The sequence below is a fragment of the Arachis hypogaea genome, chromosome 19 (assembly GCF_003086295.3).
Source record: "Arachis hypogaea cultivar Tifrunner chromosome 19, arahy.Tifrunner.gnm2.J5K5, whole genome shotgun sequence".
NCBI lineage: Eukaryota > Viridiplantae > Streptophyta > Magnoliopsida > Fabales > Fabaceae > Arachis > Arachis hypogaea.
Window position 1 is genome coordinate 9,808,950 of NC_092054.1, and position 20,261 is coordinate 9,829,210.

The following is a 20,261-nucleotide window of genomic DNA, read 5'->3' on the forward strand; positions in this document are numbered from 1 at the left end:
TTTACAATTATGTTAAAAATATTATGTTAATTATTAAAAATTAAATAATATTTATACTTTTATCTTGAGACAATAAATTAAAATGAAATAACATTTTTTACAAAATTAATGAAGAGTTTAAGGACAAAAGACATCATTTATGAAGAAAAAATATTTTTAATTTTATTGACGTGCTTACATATTTTCTAATGGAATAAAAAATTCAAATAAAACATAATTTTTTAAAATAAAATAATTTTTTATTTTTAATTACACCTTATGCAACAAAACCAAGGTAAGTGTTTACTTTTACAATTTAAAAATAAAAACGTAAAAATGGTCAAATAACACAATCTACAAAATAAACAAAAAAATGTATATAAAGAATTGTGAAAACTTATGTATAATTATTTTTATATAAAATTATAGGAAGTACACACAGAAAAAGAAAGATTCAAACGGTAATCAAAAACCAAACACTATACTGAAGACACAAAGATAAAGAGTAGCACATTAGAATTACAATTTGAAATATATTATTTCTAATTATATTAATTATACATTAAAATCAGTTATCAAAATTTATTATTAGTATAAAATATATATTAAAATATAAAATAAATATTAAAAATAAATTAAATTACATATATATTTATATATAAATAAATAATGACTCATTTTAATAGTTAATTTTAATATATAAATAATATTTTTATATTATTTTAATGAAATTTTCAGGGAGAAAAAAGGTATTAGTATCTCTATTCATACTGTATTCTCGAAAATTAAAAAGAAGCATCAAGTAAAAGATTTTTCAATAAATATACAAAAGACTGGAGCTTTATTTATTTTCATATATATTGCAAATTTAGCATATTGTACAAACACACACAACTTTATTTCCAAATCAAACTAAAACATCCAAACACAAAAACAAAGATAATTATACATAATACTTAATAACTTGATCAAGGAATATATTAAGATTATTCCTTATCTTATTTAAATGCCACACATAATACAACCAAACTAATTAACACCCCCATATGCATTTAGATAGAGATACTATTAGGGATTCCTCTGAAAGTCAAGCCTTCTTCACTTGAAGGATAAAGCAAAGTGTAAGGCATGCTAACAGGCCCAACTCTGTTCCTCAAAGTCTCATTGTTGTTCCTCTGAACCAATTGCAATTCAACATTAGCCAAATTTGTTCCAAACCTCTTGAATGCTTCTTGTGCCTTTGTATCATTTGTCCAAAAGTCAGCACTATCTCTTTGCCCTAAATAGTACTCATCAGAAGCATGCCTGGACAAGATTTCAATAACAGAAAGATCAATCAGAGTTTGAAACTTGGGAGTTATTGTTCTCAGGTAAGCCTTCTGAGCATTCGTTGAAAGCTCATCATATTCCGGAGTTCCTTTTTCCGGCATGAACCGCCGACTGAGGGTGGGGCGGTTCAAGATGAAACCGCCGTAAGGATACTGTCCGAAATTAACAGCTGCATGAAGCGCCGAAGCGATCCATATTAGGGTAGAGCAGACTTGTATGAGTTCTTGAGGAGTTTGCATTGTTGGCCACCAAGGAGCATCTTTTTTGTCACCATGGCCAACAGTGACAATTTCATGCCACCAAGATTGGAGTTCAGAGTCTTGCTGAATTGTGTCATTTGATGGATAGTATATTGATACATATTCTTGGACCCATGTTTTAATGGCGTCCCAAATGTCTAGTCCATCAACTGCATAAGGGTAGTCCTCTACTATTAGACGGACACCATGAGGGGAACTTGGATCCTCCACTGCCATTCCTCTGAAATTAAACAATCAAAATTTTCTTTAAATTATAAAATATAATCTTACGTGATCTGCAAATATTATGTTGACCAATAATAATTTATGGGAGTCACTTAAATAAATAGGTCAAAAACGTCTTTTTTTTAAGATTTTTTTAAAAAATTAAAATTTAATACATATAATTAATTAAATTATATTATTTTTATTAAAATTAGATCAGACAAACACTATAAGAAAATAGAGTTATTTTAACACTTTATTTTTTAACACCATAATTAAATGTCAAAATTAATATATATTTTTGACAAATATCACAAATGTCAAATCTTCTATATTTTCTTGATGAATAATTTGACCGTAGAAAATTACTCCTCAATTTTGATACTCATTTGTTTTTAATTACTCCACTATTTTTTTTCTTCTTTGGGCTCTATTAATTTTGACATCACACTGCTCTCAGTTTAGGATTATACTACTCATTCTTTATCTTCAAAATCTCAATTTATTCTTTAGTTTCAAGATCTCATTTCATTCTTTGTTAAAATATTTTGTTAAAAATATTTTATAGTCAATAAGTGTCAAAATAAATAGTATTTTTAACAATTAATAAGTATCACAAAAAATATATTCTCAAAATTTTCTAACAAATTATTTTTGACAGCCAATATTTATCAAAATAAGATTTAAATTTTTTTCACAATCACTTATATGTTAAAAATACTATTTTTGACAAAATTTTTATTAACATATTTTCATAGTTAAAATAGTATCAAAATTTGTTTTTTTTGACAAATTTTAATTTTCTTTTACACATTATAACCCTAAAAAATAATCTTTATTGTTGTAGTGAAATTAGTTTAACAAAAAAATTAATAAATTAAATTTTGAACTGATATAAATTAATATTTTTTATAAAAAAATTACTATAATACCCTTATTATAAAACATAACTAAAATATTTCTATTATATATATATATATATTAATTTTAAAAATTTTAAATTCTAACCCTATAACGATAAAGAAGAAAATGGCTAGAATTTATAATTCTCAAAATTAATATATATAATAAGAGTATTTTAGTCATTTTATATAATAGGGGTATTGTAGTTATTTTTTATAAAAAATAATATTAATTTAGACCGATTTAAAATTTGATTCACTATTTTTCAGTCAAATTAATTTGTCTGACGTAATTTTGATAAAAATAACATAATTTAAATAATTATATATGTTAAATTTTAATTATTAAAAATATCTTTAAAAAAGACGTTTTATGCGTCTTTATGTGGGAGCATCCCTCATAATTTATATTCATATTTAAAAGAATTTTATATTAAAAAAATATATAGTTTATACTTATATTTATCATAATTTACACATAAATTAATACGTTTATACTCATATTTTTTAAAAATTAAACACAAAAATAAAATTTATTTATTAAAAATAATTTAATATTTATAACAAAAAAATATTAAAAAAAAAGTTTTTGGAATCAACATTATAGTCAATACTCAATATTAAAAAAGAATATCTCAAACTTTTAAAAATAAAAACATCTAAAATTTAATTAAAAAATTTATTCAAAATCAAAATTCAACAAAACTCGTATGTAGTGAATTTCGTACTAAATAGTATGCCACAGTGTTAGTTGATCTTAGCTATTATAGTCTTAGGTTCCTAGCATTAACAATAATTTTATAATAATTTATATACATCTTCTTATATGACTTTAAACTTTTGACACAAATAATTCTATAACAAATATTAAGAAACAATAATAATAATGTGTAATTGCTGGTGTTGTAAGAATTTACCTTTTGATGAGATCCGCAGGCAATGCTTGGTCTGTAAAAACCCAATCCTTGTAAATAACAGAGGACATTTCCATAGCATACCTTCCCCACAAGAATGTTTGTTCTATAATACCATCTGCGTTGACCAGGGATGACCTTGCTAGTGAATTTATATTCATGGTGTCGCGATAATGAGGATGTAGAAGCTTATAAATAGGATGAAGCACACTTAGCTGTCTATTTGTTGCAATCACGAATGGTTCAACTACTGCATGTGTGTTTAACCTACATATAATAATAATAATAATCCATGACAAAATTAAGTTTTTAATTTCTTTGCATTCACTATCAGCAGCTATATAATAGACAAAAAAATATAAAAAATTAATTTTTAGTTAGTCAATTTTAAAATTTAAGCTTATAATTTAGCATATACAATTAAAAGTTTATGATTTAGGGTCTATATTTTAAAAATTTATAGAATGTATTGATTTTAGCCATTATTTTTAATTAATCTAACAATATATTTTTTGTTTATATTTTAAATATTGTTGATTAATTATTGGTAAAAAATAATAAATTAATCCTCTAGTATTTTTTTAAATAAATAAAATAATTTTTAAAAAATTAATTGATATTAGTCTAAAAAAAGTTAGTTAATAATGGAGAAGAAGAAGGTAATAAGATTGATAAGTATTATTGTTTACCAGTGACTGACAAGCTGATGAAAGCATGAGTCATTTACAATAACATAAGCCTTGGCAAGTAACCAAATAGCACTCTCAACACCTTCAATTGCAGGCAAGTAGACATTGCTAACAACACCATATTGATCTCCTTGAGGATGTGGCAAACTTAACTCAATGGCCAATGGCTTCAAAGTTCCATCATTTTTCAAGAAAAGAATGGTCCTTGATGCATAGGCCTTTGTGGGAGTTGAGTTTATTCTCCTTAGATATGGAATTATTGAATCATGGTGATCCAAGATGAACAATTTCTTGCCCTGGATAGCCTGCTCAACCAAATTTATCTCAATCAATTTCATTAATTAGGATTATATATATGATCATCAAAGTAATATGTAACATTATTGGACACACAATTTCTCTTTACCTCATCTGTTGTGAGTCCATCTAAGTTAAGCTCTAACTGTTCTTTGGTTATTATACAAGTATGATCACCATAGACTGTACTATCCAGTTTACTTTTTGGTGGAAACTCCTGAAATGATCAAATATATAATTTTATAAAATTTTGAAATAAATATGATGTAAAACAATTATTCATCTCCTTAATTAAGGATATACATATATATATACAACAATGCTGTATGAATTTTTTTAAAAAAAAAAATATTAATCTTACTTGCAGAACACGAATCAAACCAGGATTAAGTCCAGCAATAATCTCTCTAGCAAATTCTTCATCAGTCATCCATGCTGATTTACTCACTGAAAATATAAAATAAATAAATAAACAAATTGTAAAAAATGGATTATATATATTTATTTTCATATTATTAATTGAAAATATAGTTATAAAATTGCAAGTAGCACGTATGTTGAATATTTACAATCTACAATTTTTTATAGACAGGAAATTTGAAAAAAAAATTAATTCAGGACATAAATATTGTATAAGAAAGTCTATGGGTCAGCAGATTTTGTGATTTTTAGCCATCAATTAGCCATCATAATATTTTTAATGGTGTGAGATTGCATCTAATGATGTAGAATCATTCAATTTCCTTTTGATGGTTAAGTGATGGCCAAAATTTAACAAAAGTGCTGCCCTAGCACTCCTCCTATTTTATTTCATTTTTTTCAAACAAACTTATATTCCAAAAAAGAAAAACATACCTTGAACAACTTTAGGCACTGGGAACTTGAGGAATTCTTCACCGTCAGTTCTAAGAAGTTCATTGACAACAGGCAAAGGAGTAATTTCCTTAAACACATCAGTAGGCAAGTGAATTCCTCCCTCATAGAGATCAAACACATCTTCAAAGCTATCAAACTCATTTGGTGTGAAATTTATGTCAAACACTGATTTCAAAGCAGGGATTACATCCTGGGATATTGATTTAATTCCATAAGCTAGGAAGTCTGAAGATTTCAAGTGACCAAAAGTTTCATCTCTTGGGATATATATACTGCTGCTCCTACTCTCACTGTTAGGATCTGTTAGAAAGACAAATACATAGGAATTAAGAGTTTGAGAAGCATACTTATTATCTCTAGTCATAAAGTGTTTTCAATTTTGTAAAAATTCATATGCAGTTATTTTCATGTAAAATTGATAGTTGAGAGTTATTAAATAACAATTTAGTCAAATTTGTCTAATTATTTAACGACTTTCAACTATCAACTTCACGTGAAGTTAACTTGCAGGTGAGTTTCTACTTTCCAAAAATTTCGATGCATAATTTTCAAATATGTTTGGTATAAACCTGTGTTTGTTGGTTTTCTGCCAGTTCTACCCCTCCTAGGGTAAGGATAAGTAGAAGATCCTCCAAGAACTGGACGAGCATATGCCACACCTTTGTCTGGATCACCCAAATCATTGTAAACATCATAATCATAAATTCTTTCCCATTCTTTTCGTTCTCCAGTTCCATCTCCTCTTAGATTCTTCAATTCCAATTCTCTGTAGTACACTAGTGCACTTGGTGTCTTGCTTGGTAGATAATTCTGCAATATAATATAAAAAAATTATATAACGGTTAGGTCTTGGATTAATTCGGTTAGGTTTTAAATAAAAAGACCAAGTCTCATCGCCTACTTACTTATTAACATAAACCTTATATATATAATGCAGTGGATGAATAATTTTCATAACAAAAATATTATTGAGAAATGCTATTTATATTACTAAAATCAGCCACTAGAATTAATTATTATTATGAATTTTGTATATAAATATATATTTTATTTAATTCATTTTTAATATATATTTTAAATATTTATTTCAGTATGATGATAAATTTATACGTACCGATACGATTAAAATATAGACAAATAATAACAAGTCATGTTATAGTTGTGGTAGTGATATATTTTAGTTGAATCCTCTTTAAAAATTTAATTTCACTCTCTTTCTTTCTATTAAAAAATTAATTTTTGGCCTCTCTATAAAATTCAATCTAAATTCGTCTTATATTTTATAGGAATGGTTAATTTTTTTTTACCACAGATAGGAGACTCGAACCCGCAACCTCATAATTGAGTATGAAGAGACTATGCCATTTGAGTTATAACTCATTGGCTATGAATGGTTAATTTTAATGACTGATTTTAGTGTACAATTAATATAATTGTGGTAGTGATAGCTTACATTGTTGGCGAAGAAAATGCGATCAGATTGATAGTTTTTGGCATTGTAAATCCAGGAGTTGCAAACAAAGTGGATGGTTCCAACATTATTTGGAATATCGTCAAGAGTCAAGCTAACAAGCAAGAACTCGTTTGACATATAGTTCTTTACGTAAAATGCTCCCGGAATCCCAACGTTACTATCATAATCGAATTCAATTTTGAATGCATTTTGTTTGTCTCCCAAAGTTGGCAAATTGTTAATGGCTCCTTTTAAATAAGCTGTATTCCCAACTTTTCCTTTCCCGCTAGCTGCATAAAAAAAATGTTATATGCATAAAAATTGATTTATCAAAGTAGAACTTTATTGCAAAAGTGTTCCTATTTATTAGTACTTGTATACTTAATTAAGAGTCTAGTTAACAAGCGTAACTAATCTTAGAAATTTAAGAATTTAAAAACCTTTTTTTAATAAATATATTGAAAATTTAAATTTTATCAATTTTTTAATAAAAAAATTAATTGGTAATTTTAACAAGTGTGCTAACATATTTGACTATTTGTTAGCAAAACTTCTAAACTTAATTATGATCACAGCATGATATTGAAACTTTAATTTCCCTATATATGAAAACACTTCTTCTTTTCCTTTTTTTTTTGTCGCTCTCTTTTTTTTTTTTAATTATTCTAAACTTTATTATGAAGTTGACTTATACAATATTCTAAAAGTATTAACTATAGTAAGCGATAAGAATGAATAATGATACATATATACATCCTTGTATTATTAAGTGCTTTTTTTTTATTAAGTTGACTTCGTTATTATTGAAATTTTTATTCGGCATACTAAAATTAGTTATTTACTAAAAATAACTAAATACTTTGTACTTTGGCCACAATGATTCGAAACCAATAATATTTTAATTAAAATTCAGTTGTATGGCGTGCTTTAATTTCCCTAAAATAGAATAACAAAGTTTGCTACATATTAGTGTATAGTTGACGAATATATATATCACTAAATTTTTATAGGAGATATATTTAGAAGAAAACAAAAGATTCCAAATGCAACATGTATGTGTGCCGATATATGATTCATAAAATTACTTTTTTGAAAAAACAATCCAAAACAAATTCATCATTTCGAATAATGTTTGACAAATTCATGATATATTGCATGAGAACTATACGATGAAAATTCAGGTGCAGTTATTAGCTTCACGTGAAGTTTATTAAAAAACGTTAAATGATAATTTAATCAAACATATCAAATTGAATATCAATTTTAAATAAAATTAACTGTAAGTGAGTTTCATAAAAAGCGAATATAAAAGAAGCAAAAATTAAGGTAAGTGATGGAAGAACATACAATCAACTTTGTCAGAACTTATCAACTGGAAAGCAACTGAACGACCCAAGAAGGAAGTAACAGTATCAACTATTGAAGTAAAACCACCCAAACCTGTGTCAAGAAGCCCTTCAACACTAGTTAGGCTATTAATGTCTAACACATTCTTTTGCATAAGCACAACTGTGCCTGTTATCGTTTGACCAAAAAGGGTCATCTTTGCTTAACTAATAATAATACTTATTGAAAAGCTTTATATGAGACCTTGGCTTGGCTATTGCTTGTGATGAAGCCATGCAAAATTGGTGGGTATTTATAGAAATTGAAGAAGAGCATAAACTATGTTTTTGTGTTCTAGATATTAATCTTCGTGATCCACGAGCTGCATGTGCAAAATGTGAATTAAGAGAAGACAAATACTAACATCGTTGTCGATATCGCAAATTATTATATAGAAGGTGATAAATAATGCTAATTAAATTAATAATAATGTGAAACTTTGTATTGACTATGTGCAAAGTTTATCCACATATTATAATAATGGTAATTATTGTTGTTGAGAAATGCAATAATTTTTTTACTTCCTAATATAATGACAATGCAATAGAAGATGCGTACTATAGCATGCACGAGTATCTCGTTCTCTCAATTTTTTTATTTAAAGATAGGGTAAAAATTAAAAATAGGAAATTGTGACTCAGCTAATAGAAACCTTTGGATAATTTATCAAAATTAATGCTAAGGAGTTGGAATTGGTAATTTAGTTGATATAACCTAGACGTGACTCTCATTAATTGAAGGGTAATGGTAGGTAGACAAAAAAAACAGCCAGAACTTGTCTTATTTAGCATTAATTAATTATCACAATAATTAATAGATGCTAAATAAAAAAAGTTATGGCTGTTTTTGGCTGATTTTCTTTGGTTACCAAACATTTCCGTAATCGAATTTCCTATTTGTGTTGTGGGTTAAAGATTAGAGTTAAATGAGTACACATGTAAAACACTGCGTATATAATCGAAGGGAGTTAATAAAAATGGTCTCATGTACGAGATATTCTATTACTTTCTTTATAGAGTACAAAATTTTTATTCTAGATTGATTAATAATTATTTATTTGTCTTTCTTTTAAATTATATATGGTGTATATAAGAGTTATTACTAATAATTAAATGAATAATAAAAAGTGAAAATTTACGTACAAATGTTATATTTTATGTGAAGTTAATAGTTATAAATTGTTAGATGATAATTTTATAAAATTTGTCAAATTATTAACATTTTAAAATATCAACTTCATCACATAAATACAATTGAATGTGAATCTTTATCACAATGATAAATAGAGAGAGAATTTGTTAGAGTGAGAAGTTATTGAATACATTTGTAGTTCTACATTTATTATTTCACACACCAATTGTTCATTTTCTTCATCAGTTATACTATGTGTATTTTTTTTAAGTTAATCTAAGAATATCCAATTATCAATACTTTATGTGTATGGTACCTAGTATATAAAACAGTTTTGCACTTGTGATAGATTAAAAAAAAATGTTTTTATCTATTTCAGCTCCGAACCTTAGCTTGGAGGTGAAGTACAAAATATTTCAAAGTTATTATTACAATTCAATAGATGAATTGACAGATATGATATTTAATAAACAAATTATTAAAGATGCATGAATCAAATTATTAAACAAATTATATATGTGTGTGTATAGACAAATACTGATATGAAACGTATGCATTTTTAAGACAAAATTGCAAACCCTATGACCTCGAGTGATGGAAACACTTTTTTTGGAGGGGGTGGGGGAGGATTTTCTTCACTTTAATTAGAACATATATGCTAGGAGTTGTTCATGTGTTTGGACACTTTGGAGGTATAGTTTGGGACAAGTAGTAATGAATATCTTCCGGAAAAAGTATAAAAAACGACTCCTTTACGATTCAACATAAACCAATTTTATTATAATTTAAATTTTTTAAATAAATAAAAATTTAAAAATCAAAATTTAAAAAAAATTCTATGTACATTTATTTTAATCATATTTATAGTACACAATAAAAATAATCTATAAAAAACTTAATCCCTTTCTATTCACTTCGAAACAGTTAAATCTCTTATTCCACAAACCCACCTTCTCCATGCAGTTTTTGGCGGCGTCGCCCACCGACCATTACTGTGTCTTTCGTTCCGCTGTACGGCCTCTTCTTCGCATCCCGTCGCCATCCTTTTTTATTGGACATAGCCGTCTCCACCGCCGTGGGATCATAATCCCAACGCATCTGCATTGCCAAACACCATTGTGACCTTCATCCATCGTGCCAGACACTATAAAATCTGCACCCCATAGCTCTCCATCCGTCGCGACGCAGTCACCGCCAGGCCCTATTCGCGACGCGCGATCAACTACTCCAATTTATGGCGACTCCTCCACTCGCGATGCGCGGCCTCCGTGGCTTCCTCCTTGCAACGCACCACAGCGAGTCTCCTACCATCCACGCAATGCCGTCCAAGAGGTCGTCGTTGGCCACCCTGCGACTCTTCTTCTCTTCCTCCTATTTGATTTTGAATTATTCTTTTAACTAATTTTTATATTTCTTTTTCTTAAATTTTGGAAGATTCTTTTTCCTATGTTCTGTATGTTTTTTTTTTAGGATTTAGATTATTCTTTTTATTAGTTTTGGATCTTTTTAGTTTCAAATTTTTTTTAAAAAGAGAAATTAGGATTTGCGTAATAAATGGTAAAAGGTGAATTAGAATAAGAAGAGGAAATTAATAATCATTAAATTTGCATCTTTTATAAAATAAAATTTAAATAATCATTAATTAATGACAATTAATTAGTATATAGTGTAGTTTAAAAGCGTTTGTTGACTTCTTGTTGGCTAGATTCCTGTTGATTTCCTAACGGGATTGATATCTTCCACTAGATAACCAATCTACTTAATATACTAAAATTGGGTTTTCCCCCAACTAATAAAGGTGACGTGTCGATTCCTCGTGACTCCGTTTTCCTCCAAAATGAATGAAATTTTTTCTATTCTAAATTATTTTATAAAAAATATCTTTATTATAATTATATTATAATTAATATTTAATGAATAATATATAATTATACTAATTTAGGAACATATCTTCATTATAATTATATCAAATTAATATTTAATACACTATTAAACTACTTATCAATTATCAACTAAAAATACTTTTAGTCATTTTAATAATAATAATAATAATAATAATAATATATGATAAATTGATAATGATATGATAATGACACCGGTCATGGTAATCATGATAAGAATATTTGATTCTAATTATAAAATGATCAAATCTTATGATACTAATAACGCACATTAATTTTAAATATTTTTAGTTATTTTAATTATATTAATTTTAAAAATATTGATATAATTTTAATTCTTATTCATTATTTAATAATAATAATAATAATAATAATAATAATAATAATAAAATTGAAATTATCACGTGAGTAAAGTAACAACTTAAATTTATAATAATTTATCACGGGTAATCGTAAAAATTATAATAGGGTTAGGTAAAATTATTTTTAGCATTAGCATATAATAATTGTACAATTTATTTTTTTATTACTTTAACCCGTTATAATTCTATTTTCTTATGATATTTATTTCAAACATTTTAAGTTATCAAACCCGTGCATGATAATATATATATATATACCCCTTTTTATTTCAATCTGTGTATATTAGGTATAATATTCTTATTTATTATCCGAGATTTCTCTTATCATGATAGAAGATAAGGATTTTAATCATGATATGATAAAATTATATAATTTTAACAAAATTAATATATAATGCATAATTACTGTATATAATAAAAAATTACCTTAATAATAAGTAATTTATATATTTATTTTTGTTTTACTAAAGTCTATATATAGTATTTTTTTGTTGTACATGAATCTAAATTTGAGAGTCAACTCATAATTTTATATTTAGTATTTTTTTACTATTTCATAGAATAAGAATGTATTTTTTGTTTTTTATTGAAATTGATCTTTTTAAGGTACAATTTATAATTTTTTATAATATTTTTCATATACTCATTCTATTATATTATTCTTTTGATAATTTATTAATGGTTGTTACTCTAAGTTATTCTTATCGTCTAATGTTCCAATTCGATTGTCTTGCCACAATCGTTTACAATGCATCACATCCATGAAATATCTCATCGAGTTGGCTTCACTGATTCGAGTTTCAACTACATGGATGTAAGCGTTCAAAGAAGGGGCAATAATCTCTACTTTACCGAAGGATGGTTGGATCTACTCACCTATTATGACCAACCTAATGGAATGTGGATAAAGTTAGCTTTCTTGGGAGGAGCTCGATTTTTGATTGAGGAATTGTTTCCACGGAACTTTAGGGCAAGTTCAAGTTCCATCCCCTCCATGCTTTTTACGTCTGTCCGAAAATCTTTAAAGTGGAGCACATAATGAGATTGAATTCCCTCAGTTTAAGTTCAGTTTTGCTAAATTCGTGACAAACACGGATATGCAATTTCAACGATTGGTAATATATTTAAATTTTCTTATTTTAAGCTGTTCGTTATTAGAATAATTTTATAACATATTGTGATTTTTTTCAGAAATTAACGGCTTTCTTTTGCATGCATGCAATGCCATTGAGGGGAATAAGGGTTAGTTTGGTTTCTCGGTGTGGCAATTCTATACCTTGCCGCATTGCATGGATAGCGGATGATGAAGCTTATTTAACAAGAGAATGGTCTGAATTTGCATGAATTCTAAATGTTGAAACTTACGATGTTATTTCAGTTGATTGTCGTTGCGAGAATGACTTTATTCTATACGTGACTAAGGACAAGAATATATTCAATATTGTTTAAGTAATTTGGTTTTAATATTAGTATTTGATTAAATTATAATTAGAGAATTTTAAATTATTGCCTCAATTTATATATTATGAGTATTTTTTGTGGATGTGCTATTTTTAAATCTACTTAATATATTAAAACTGGATTTTCCCCAAACTAATGGAAGTGAGGTGTCAATTCCTCATGAATCCATTTTTCCGCCAAAATAAATGCACTATTTTCTCTTCTAAATTTATTTTATAAAAATATCTTTATTATAATTATACTATAATTAGCATTTAAGTAATAATGCATAATTATACTAATTTAAGAAAATATATTTATTTTTAGAAAGTACTATTCTCATGTAATGAAAGCACTATTCTCTCTTCTAAATTTATTTTTAGAAAAATATATTTATTATAATTATATTACAATTAGTATTTAATGAATAATGCATGATTATACTAATTTAAGAAAATATCTTTATTTTTAAAAAGTACTATTCTCATGTAATGAAAGCACTATTCTCTCTTCTAAAATTATTTTTAGAAAAATATCTTTATTATAATTATATTACAATTAGCATTTAATGAATAATGCGTGATTATACTAATTTAGGAAAATATCTTTATTATAATTATATAAAATAATCTACTTAATATACTAAAATTAGATTTTCCCCCAACTAATAAAAGTAAGGTGTCAATTCCTCATGAATTTATTTTTTTTTCAAAATAAAAGCACTATTTTCTCTTCTAAATTTATTTTAAAAAATATCTTTATTAGAAATATATTACAATTAGTATTTAATGAATAATGCATAATTATACTAATTTAAAGAATATCTTAATTATAATTATATAAAAAATTAAACATAAATTTATAATTCTAATTGTTATAAATATGATACTAACGTTCGTAGTGGTAAATTGATATTGCAATAATTAATTTTTATAATTATTTTTGTACTACTAAAGGCTATATATAGTGTTTCTTTGTGGTTAGTGAGTCCAAATCTTCTAAGAATCAAAGCATTCTTTTTTTTCTAATCTTTTATTCTTCTTTGATTGGACAATTGTTTCTAAGGAGCTTTGTAGGTCAAGTTCAAGTCACATCCCTTCCACGTTTTCTATGTTTGTCCAAAAATATTAGAAGTGGAGCATATAATGAGATTGAATTTCCTCAATTTAGGTTCAGTTTTGAAAAATTCGTGCCAACCTTGAAGATGCAATTCAAAAATTGGTACTATATTTAAATTTTTTTCTCTTAAACTTTTTGTATTAAAAATAATTTATAACATATTGTGATTTTTTTCAGAAACTACCGGTCTTCTGGTGCATTAATGCAATGCCATTGAGGAGAATAAAAGTCAATTTAATTTGACCATTTTAATAAGAAGATAGTCTGAATTTGTACGGATTCTAAGTGTTCGATCTTATGATATTATTTTGGTTGGTTGTTACGAGAATGACTCTAATCTATACGTATCTAAGGATTAGAATAGATTAAATATTATTTAAATAATTTAGTTCTAATATTGGTAATTGATTAAATTAGTTTTAGAAGAATTTAAATTGTTGTCTCAATTTATATATTATGACTATTCTTTTTGTATATGTTATTTTTAAATTTTTTAATATGATTTTTTTTTTAATTTTTAAGTTTATTTTCTTTTTTGGATATATGTATCACCTTTTTTTGTATTTCAGATTAGTAATGCAATTATTAAGAGAAATGTAATTCATCAATAAATTAGAATGATTAAAAGTTTAATTATATTATGTGGACACAAGATTGATTAATTAAGATTAAGACGTGAAAAAAAAAGAGTCACAATACGTGGTTTTATTTTCTTGCTAATATATGAAAATAATTGAAAGAAAAAAATTAAAATATCACCGTTTAAAAAAAATTGTTAATCATGCATATGAAAGGAATTGAAAAATATGCATGGATATAAAAATTAAAAAATTATTACTCGAAATAAAAAATAATCATATATATATATATATATATATATATATATATATTATATGATTATTAATATATGTGACTTAAATTTTTATATGTACAATTAATAAATATATATATATATGAAATTATTATAATTTACGAAAATTACACATACGATGACATTAATAATAAAAAATAAAAAAAATTATTAAATAATTGTAGGCTCAAAAAAAATTAATCATAATAAAAAAATAATTAATATATGGAATTTAAATATATTATATATATATATATTAGAATTATTTAACAAAATAAATATATTCTAAAAATAAAAAAAATTATTAACTAAACAATTGATATATATACATATAAGTAAATACGAAAATTAGTATGATTTATGAATATTATTATGCGTATGATGGTATTAATGGAATAACAAAATCATTGAATGATTGTAGATTAAAAAAAAATATTTATAATAAAAAAATTAAAAAATAATTAATATATGTGACTACTTAATATATATGTATACTTAAATAATAAAAGATTTAAAATTATTTAAACAAAATAAATAAATATATCCTACGAATAAAAAAATCATTGACTAATCGATTAATATATACTGGTAGTATAAATAAAAAACCATTAAATAAAAAAGAAATAGTATGTTTTCAATTTTGGGAATAAAACGTAAATAATTATAATATAATAATTTGTTTAATTATTAATATTTATAATTTTTATTTTAAATCATAAATTTAGAAAAAAAGTAGATTAACAAAAATGATTAATAACTATATTAGAATTGATACACATAACACTAGATTAAGAAAAAACAAACGCATAACATGTTACATTTTTATTAATCAAATTACTATAATTCAAATTAATTTTAATAAAATAATTAAAATTATAATTTCAATCTTATCACGTGCATAGTACGAATTATTGAATAATTTATTATCATGTACATGGCACGGATTATTAAACAATTTCTCATGTGTTTTTTTTCAAAAATAAAAATACTATTTTTATTTATAATTATTATTCTTTATCAATTCTTTCATTTAAATACTAATATTATTTATTAATTTTTTTATTTTTATTTCTCACATTTATTAAAAATTCTTTTTCAATATTTTAGGTATTAATTGTTGTTAGTTAATTAACTTATTTTAGGTATTTACTTATTAAAATTTTAGGTATTAATTATACTTCAATTACGGTATTAAGACTTTGAACATAATTTCAATTTAATTTTGGATAATATCAAATATATATATATATATATATATATATATATATATATATATATATATATATGTGTGTGTGTGTGTGTGTGATATTTTAGGTATTAATTATTATTATTTATTAACTTATTTTAGGTATTTAATTATTAAAATATTAGATATTAATTAAATTTCGTTTACTGTGTTAAGACTTTAGACATAATCCCAATTTAATTTTGGACAATGTCAAAAGTATATATATATATATATATATATATATATATATATATATATATATATATATATAATATTAAATTAGAAGATTAAATTTTAATTTTACATAAAATAATATAATAGATATAGAGTATAAATAAATTTATTTGATAAATATAATTATTTATAGTGTGATATTTTATTACGATAACATATTTTTATGTATTGATTCTGTATATAGCAATAATATATATATATATTATTTTTCTATCACATGACATATTTATCATTATATTTTAAATTTAGAGTTTTCTTGATCGAATATTGCAGTAAAAGAATGACAAGCAAAAAAAAATTAAAAAAAAAACATAGGAATATTCTAAACATAATTACCGCTAATCTTTTTTTCTTTAGTTTTCAAATATATTATTTATTTTATTTATTTAGAGTAATAACTAAATTTATTATAACTATAGTAAAATTATCTTTAAACTATTAGTATTATTAGTAAATTCTTAAAATTTTTGACATATTATTAGTATATATAATAAGCAATAGTAAATTTTGTTTCATGTTTATCATTTAAAAAATTTATAATTTTCACATAGTCTTTATTCTATTTTTTTTGTTATACCTAATAGCTATTGACTACGATCCTATCAATAGTATCACCTATAATAGATTATACGAAGAGAAAGTATGAAAAATAAAGACAATAATTATAAAGTTATAGAAAGTTCTATTCAAGTTTGACAATAGCAAGACGGTTTACATAAAAATGGTTCTAATAGATGATAAGATTAGTTGATTCATTTACTAAATTTTTTCAAGTAATGCTAAGTTCAATTTATAAATAGAGATTAATTTTGATGCACCGACACAGTCGTGCAATCACATCCGTTCTTTTGGATGACCATTCACCGATCAATGTGAAAGGTATTTATTTTTATTGATGTGTCATTACGTAATTAGGTGCACTTGTAAAACTACTTTACACTGTCAGTGCATCAAAATTAAATTCTTATAAATATTTGTAATTCATATTTTAAGTTAATTTATAAGTACACCATTTCACAAGTCAAAGATAATTCTTTTTAATAGCTTTGTAAATGCTAATAGCTTTTATATTTAATTTATTTTACAATACGATAAAATTCAATGTTCAATCAAGAATTATTTAACAAAAATATTTGAGAATGAATTAGTAGAAAGAAAGGTCTATGTCTTCTCAAATTTTGAGATTGAGAAATCAAGCGGAATATATCTTCTGAATGTACACACGTGCAAAATATCTTTTAAGATGGAGTCACGTATAGTACATACGGTCGATGATCATAAAATTTTGAATAATTATTTTAATTTGCTTGCCCATGCTGATATATTGAAACAAATAAATGAACGATTCTACTTATTTGGTACGTAATTAATTTATATTAATCTACACAAAATTATTTTTCTTTTGATTTTAAGTTTTGCCAAAAAATTGTATAATAGCATCATTTTATCAATAACAAAGATTTTAATAGTTTATTTATGAAAATATTTGAAATTGTATTGTGACTTTTTTTGAAAGTATATCCTTTTATTAATATACTATTGTTAGTTTTATCGTTTAACATAAAATAAATCAGTAAATTCTCTTTATTTTATATACGTACGAAGTTATAATTTCTTATATTATTCACTCATTTGTCATTAATTTGGTACTTTTAATTCAATTTTTTTGTTTAATTAGATGTTATTGGATTCTTGACTAGAAAAGAAAAACTTATATAATGCTAAAAAATAGAGAGAAGTGACCAGTACACTGTGATTGATCTTCATGATTTGCAGTATGTAAAATTTTAATATGAATATTTCTTTTGGTAATAATTATGTGTTGTAGTGCAAATTTTTTTCCATTATGTATTACTACTTACTCTCTTAATTATTGCTTTCATTCAAAAATGAGAAAAAAAAAAAGATGTACACTATAAGATCAATTTACAATCCAATTACTTGATCATCTATGTGATCACCAAGCAACCGAATACATAATTTATTCTCTAATTTATAAAATTTAACAAAGACATTGGTAAACATATTGGTTTCACATTTATTTATATATTTTATTTATTTATGTTATATTTGTAATTATATTATATCTATTTTTATCAATATATTTTTTTAAAAAATACCGTTAGTGTTAGCACATGGTGTATTAAATAAATTAAATGATAGAAACATGTAACTATTTTCTTTTTCAGTCAAGATTCAGTAAAATACTGTAAGTTAGACTTGCAATATCAATATATTAATAGTAAAGTGGAGAAAAAATGTAATATTATATCAAAGAATTTTTTTAAAATCATAATTGTAATTCATGATTGAAATCATAATTATAATTTATGATTAAAATCATAATTTAAAGATTTTAAATAGGATAATTTTATTTAGAGAATTTATAATTCAAACATAATTTTTATACATTTTATTTAGGAAAATTGTCTTGGAATAATACTTGGGAATCAGTTAAGGTATGGTTTAGGTTTCTTGCATTTAATATATAATGTTCTGTGAAAACTTAGGCTAGATGACCATAGGATAAGTTGGATTGCATGTGTATATTTAATGCTTAGTATCATGGTTGGTTTGGTGCTTGTTGATTAACTAGTGATTTGGCGAATTATTGATTTGAGGTATAACTATTGTGGAGGTTGTTGTGATAATGAGGTATTTTGTGTTAAAAGCCTAGGATTTGTGAACTATGATTCTTAGTTGAATTTTGGTTGTTGGATTTGAATATTGTATTAGTATAATTGTTTATCTGAGGTAGATTTATTGTGGTGATTGTTATGATGATGAGGAAGGGTATGTTGAATTGAAAAGAATGCAGGTTTATACTCGAAAATGGTGGCAAAGTCCGAGTTTTAGAGGAGATGTTGTCGAAATTTTATAAAAAAAAAATTAGAGATTTTGTTTATATAATTATTTATAAAGATTTAGATTCAAATGTTATATGGTTTGATTTTGAGTTATTAAGAAAATGAGCATGTTTTAAGTTTGATTCATTTGGAAAAGAATGAATTATGTTTTGAATTGGAACTATTGATGGACGGAATGGGAGGTGTGATAATGAAAGATAAGGATTGAATATGATTGACGTATAATGATGAATGATATGCGATTGAGAATGATGTGGATGTTAATGAATTATAATTGAATTATTTATATGGCTTATGAATTTTAATAATTTGAGATACGAGATTCCCTGGATTAAGTGCCGTGGCTTGCCACCACGTGTACCAGGTTTAAAACTCGATACTCTGTTGACTCTACGACGTAAGTGTGATCGGGCACTATATAAATTCCTGAGAATGTTACCCCCATTGAGCAATATTGATTATTTGAGAAAAAACTATGCATAGACTCTTGGGGATGCACGTCGGGGGACAGTCTAAGGACAATTCAGACTTGTCGGGTTGGCTGGATAACCGACAGATGAGCCTCATCAGCCATAGGACAGGCATGCATCATATGCATATTACTTGAATTACTTGCTTGTGCTTTAATTGGGTGTGCCTATCTGTATTTTCCATGCTAAATGTGTATTTATTACCTGTAGTAGTTGTAACCTTCTTGTGTTTGGCTTTATCTGTCTATTTATCTGTGAAAATGCATGATGGAGTTGGAGGTATGGAGGAATGACAGTATAGGACTTAGATTTAAGGTTAAGTTAAGTTAGGTTTAAATATCCTTAGAAAATCACCTTTTATGGCTTCTGT

General features: G+C 25.0%; 1 protein-coding gene across 1 annotated transcript; it reads right to left on the reverse strand.

Annotated features, from left to right (window-relative positions):
- Positions 1–803: 803 nt before the first annotated feature.
- Positions 804–8,653, reverse strand: LOC112776420 (seed linoleate 9S-lipoxygenase-3). The gene is made up of 9 exons (XM_025820582.2): positions 8,251–8,653; positions 6,904–7,193; positions 6,020–6,260; positions 5,430–5,750; positions 4,936–5,021; positions 4,684–4,791; positions 4,278–4,582; positions 3,592–3,855; positions 804–1,788 (listed from the first exon to the last, which is right to left on the reverse strand). The coding sequence occupies exons 1-9, from the start codon at positions 8,444–8,446 to the stop codon at positions 1,032–1,034; spliced, it is 2,568 nt and encodes an 855-aa protein (XP_025676367.1). The 5' UTR covers positions 8,447–8,653; the 3' UTR covers positions 804–1,031.
- Between the last annotated feature and the right edge of the window lie 11,608 nt (positions 8,654–20,261).

Excerpts from the sequence above, each read along its gene's own strand:
- LOC112776420 (XM_025820582.2), bottom strand. The coding sequence starts at position 8,446 with ATGACCCTTTTTGGTCAAACGATAACAGGCACAGTTGTGCTTATGCAA. Across the intron at positions 7,194-8,250 it reads AAGTTCTGACAAAGTTGATT|CTAGCGGGAAAGGAAAAGTT; the intron begins GTATGTTCTTCC and ends TTTTTTATGCAG. Across the intron at positions 6,261-6,903 it reads GCATTTTCTTCGCCAACAAT|AATTATCTACCAAGCAAGAC; the intron begins GTAAGCTATCAC and ends ATTATATTGCAG.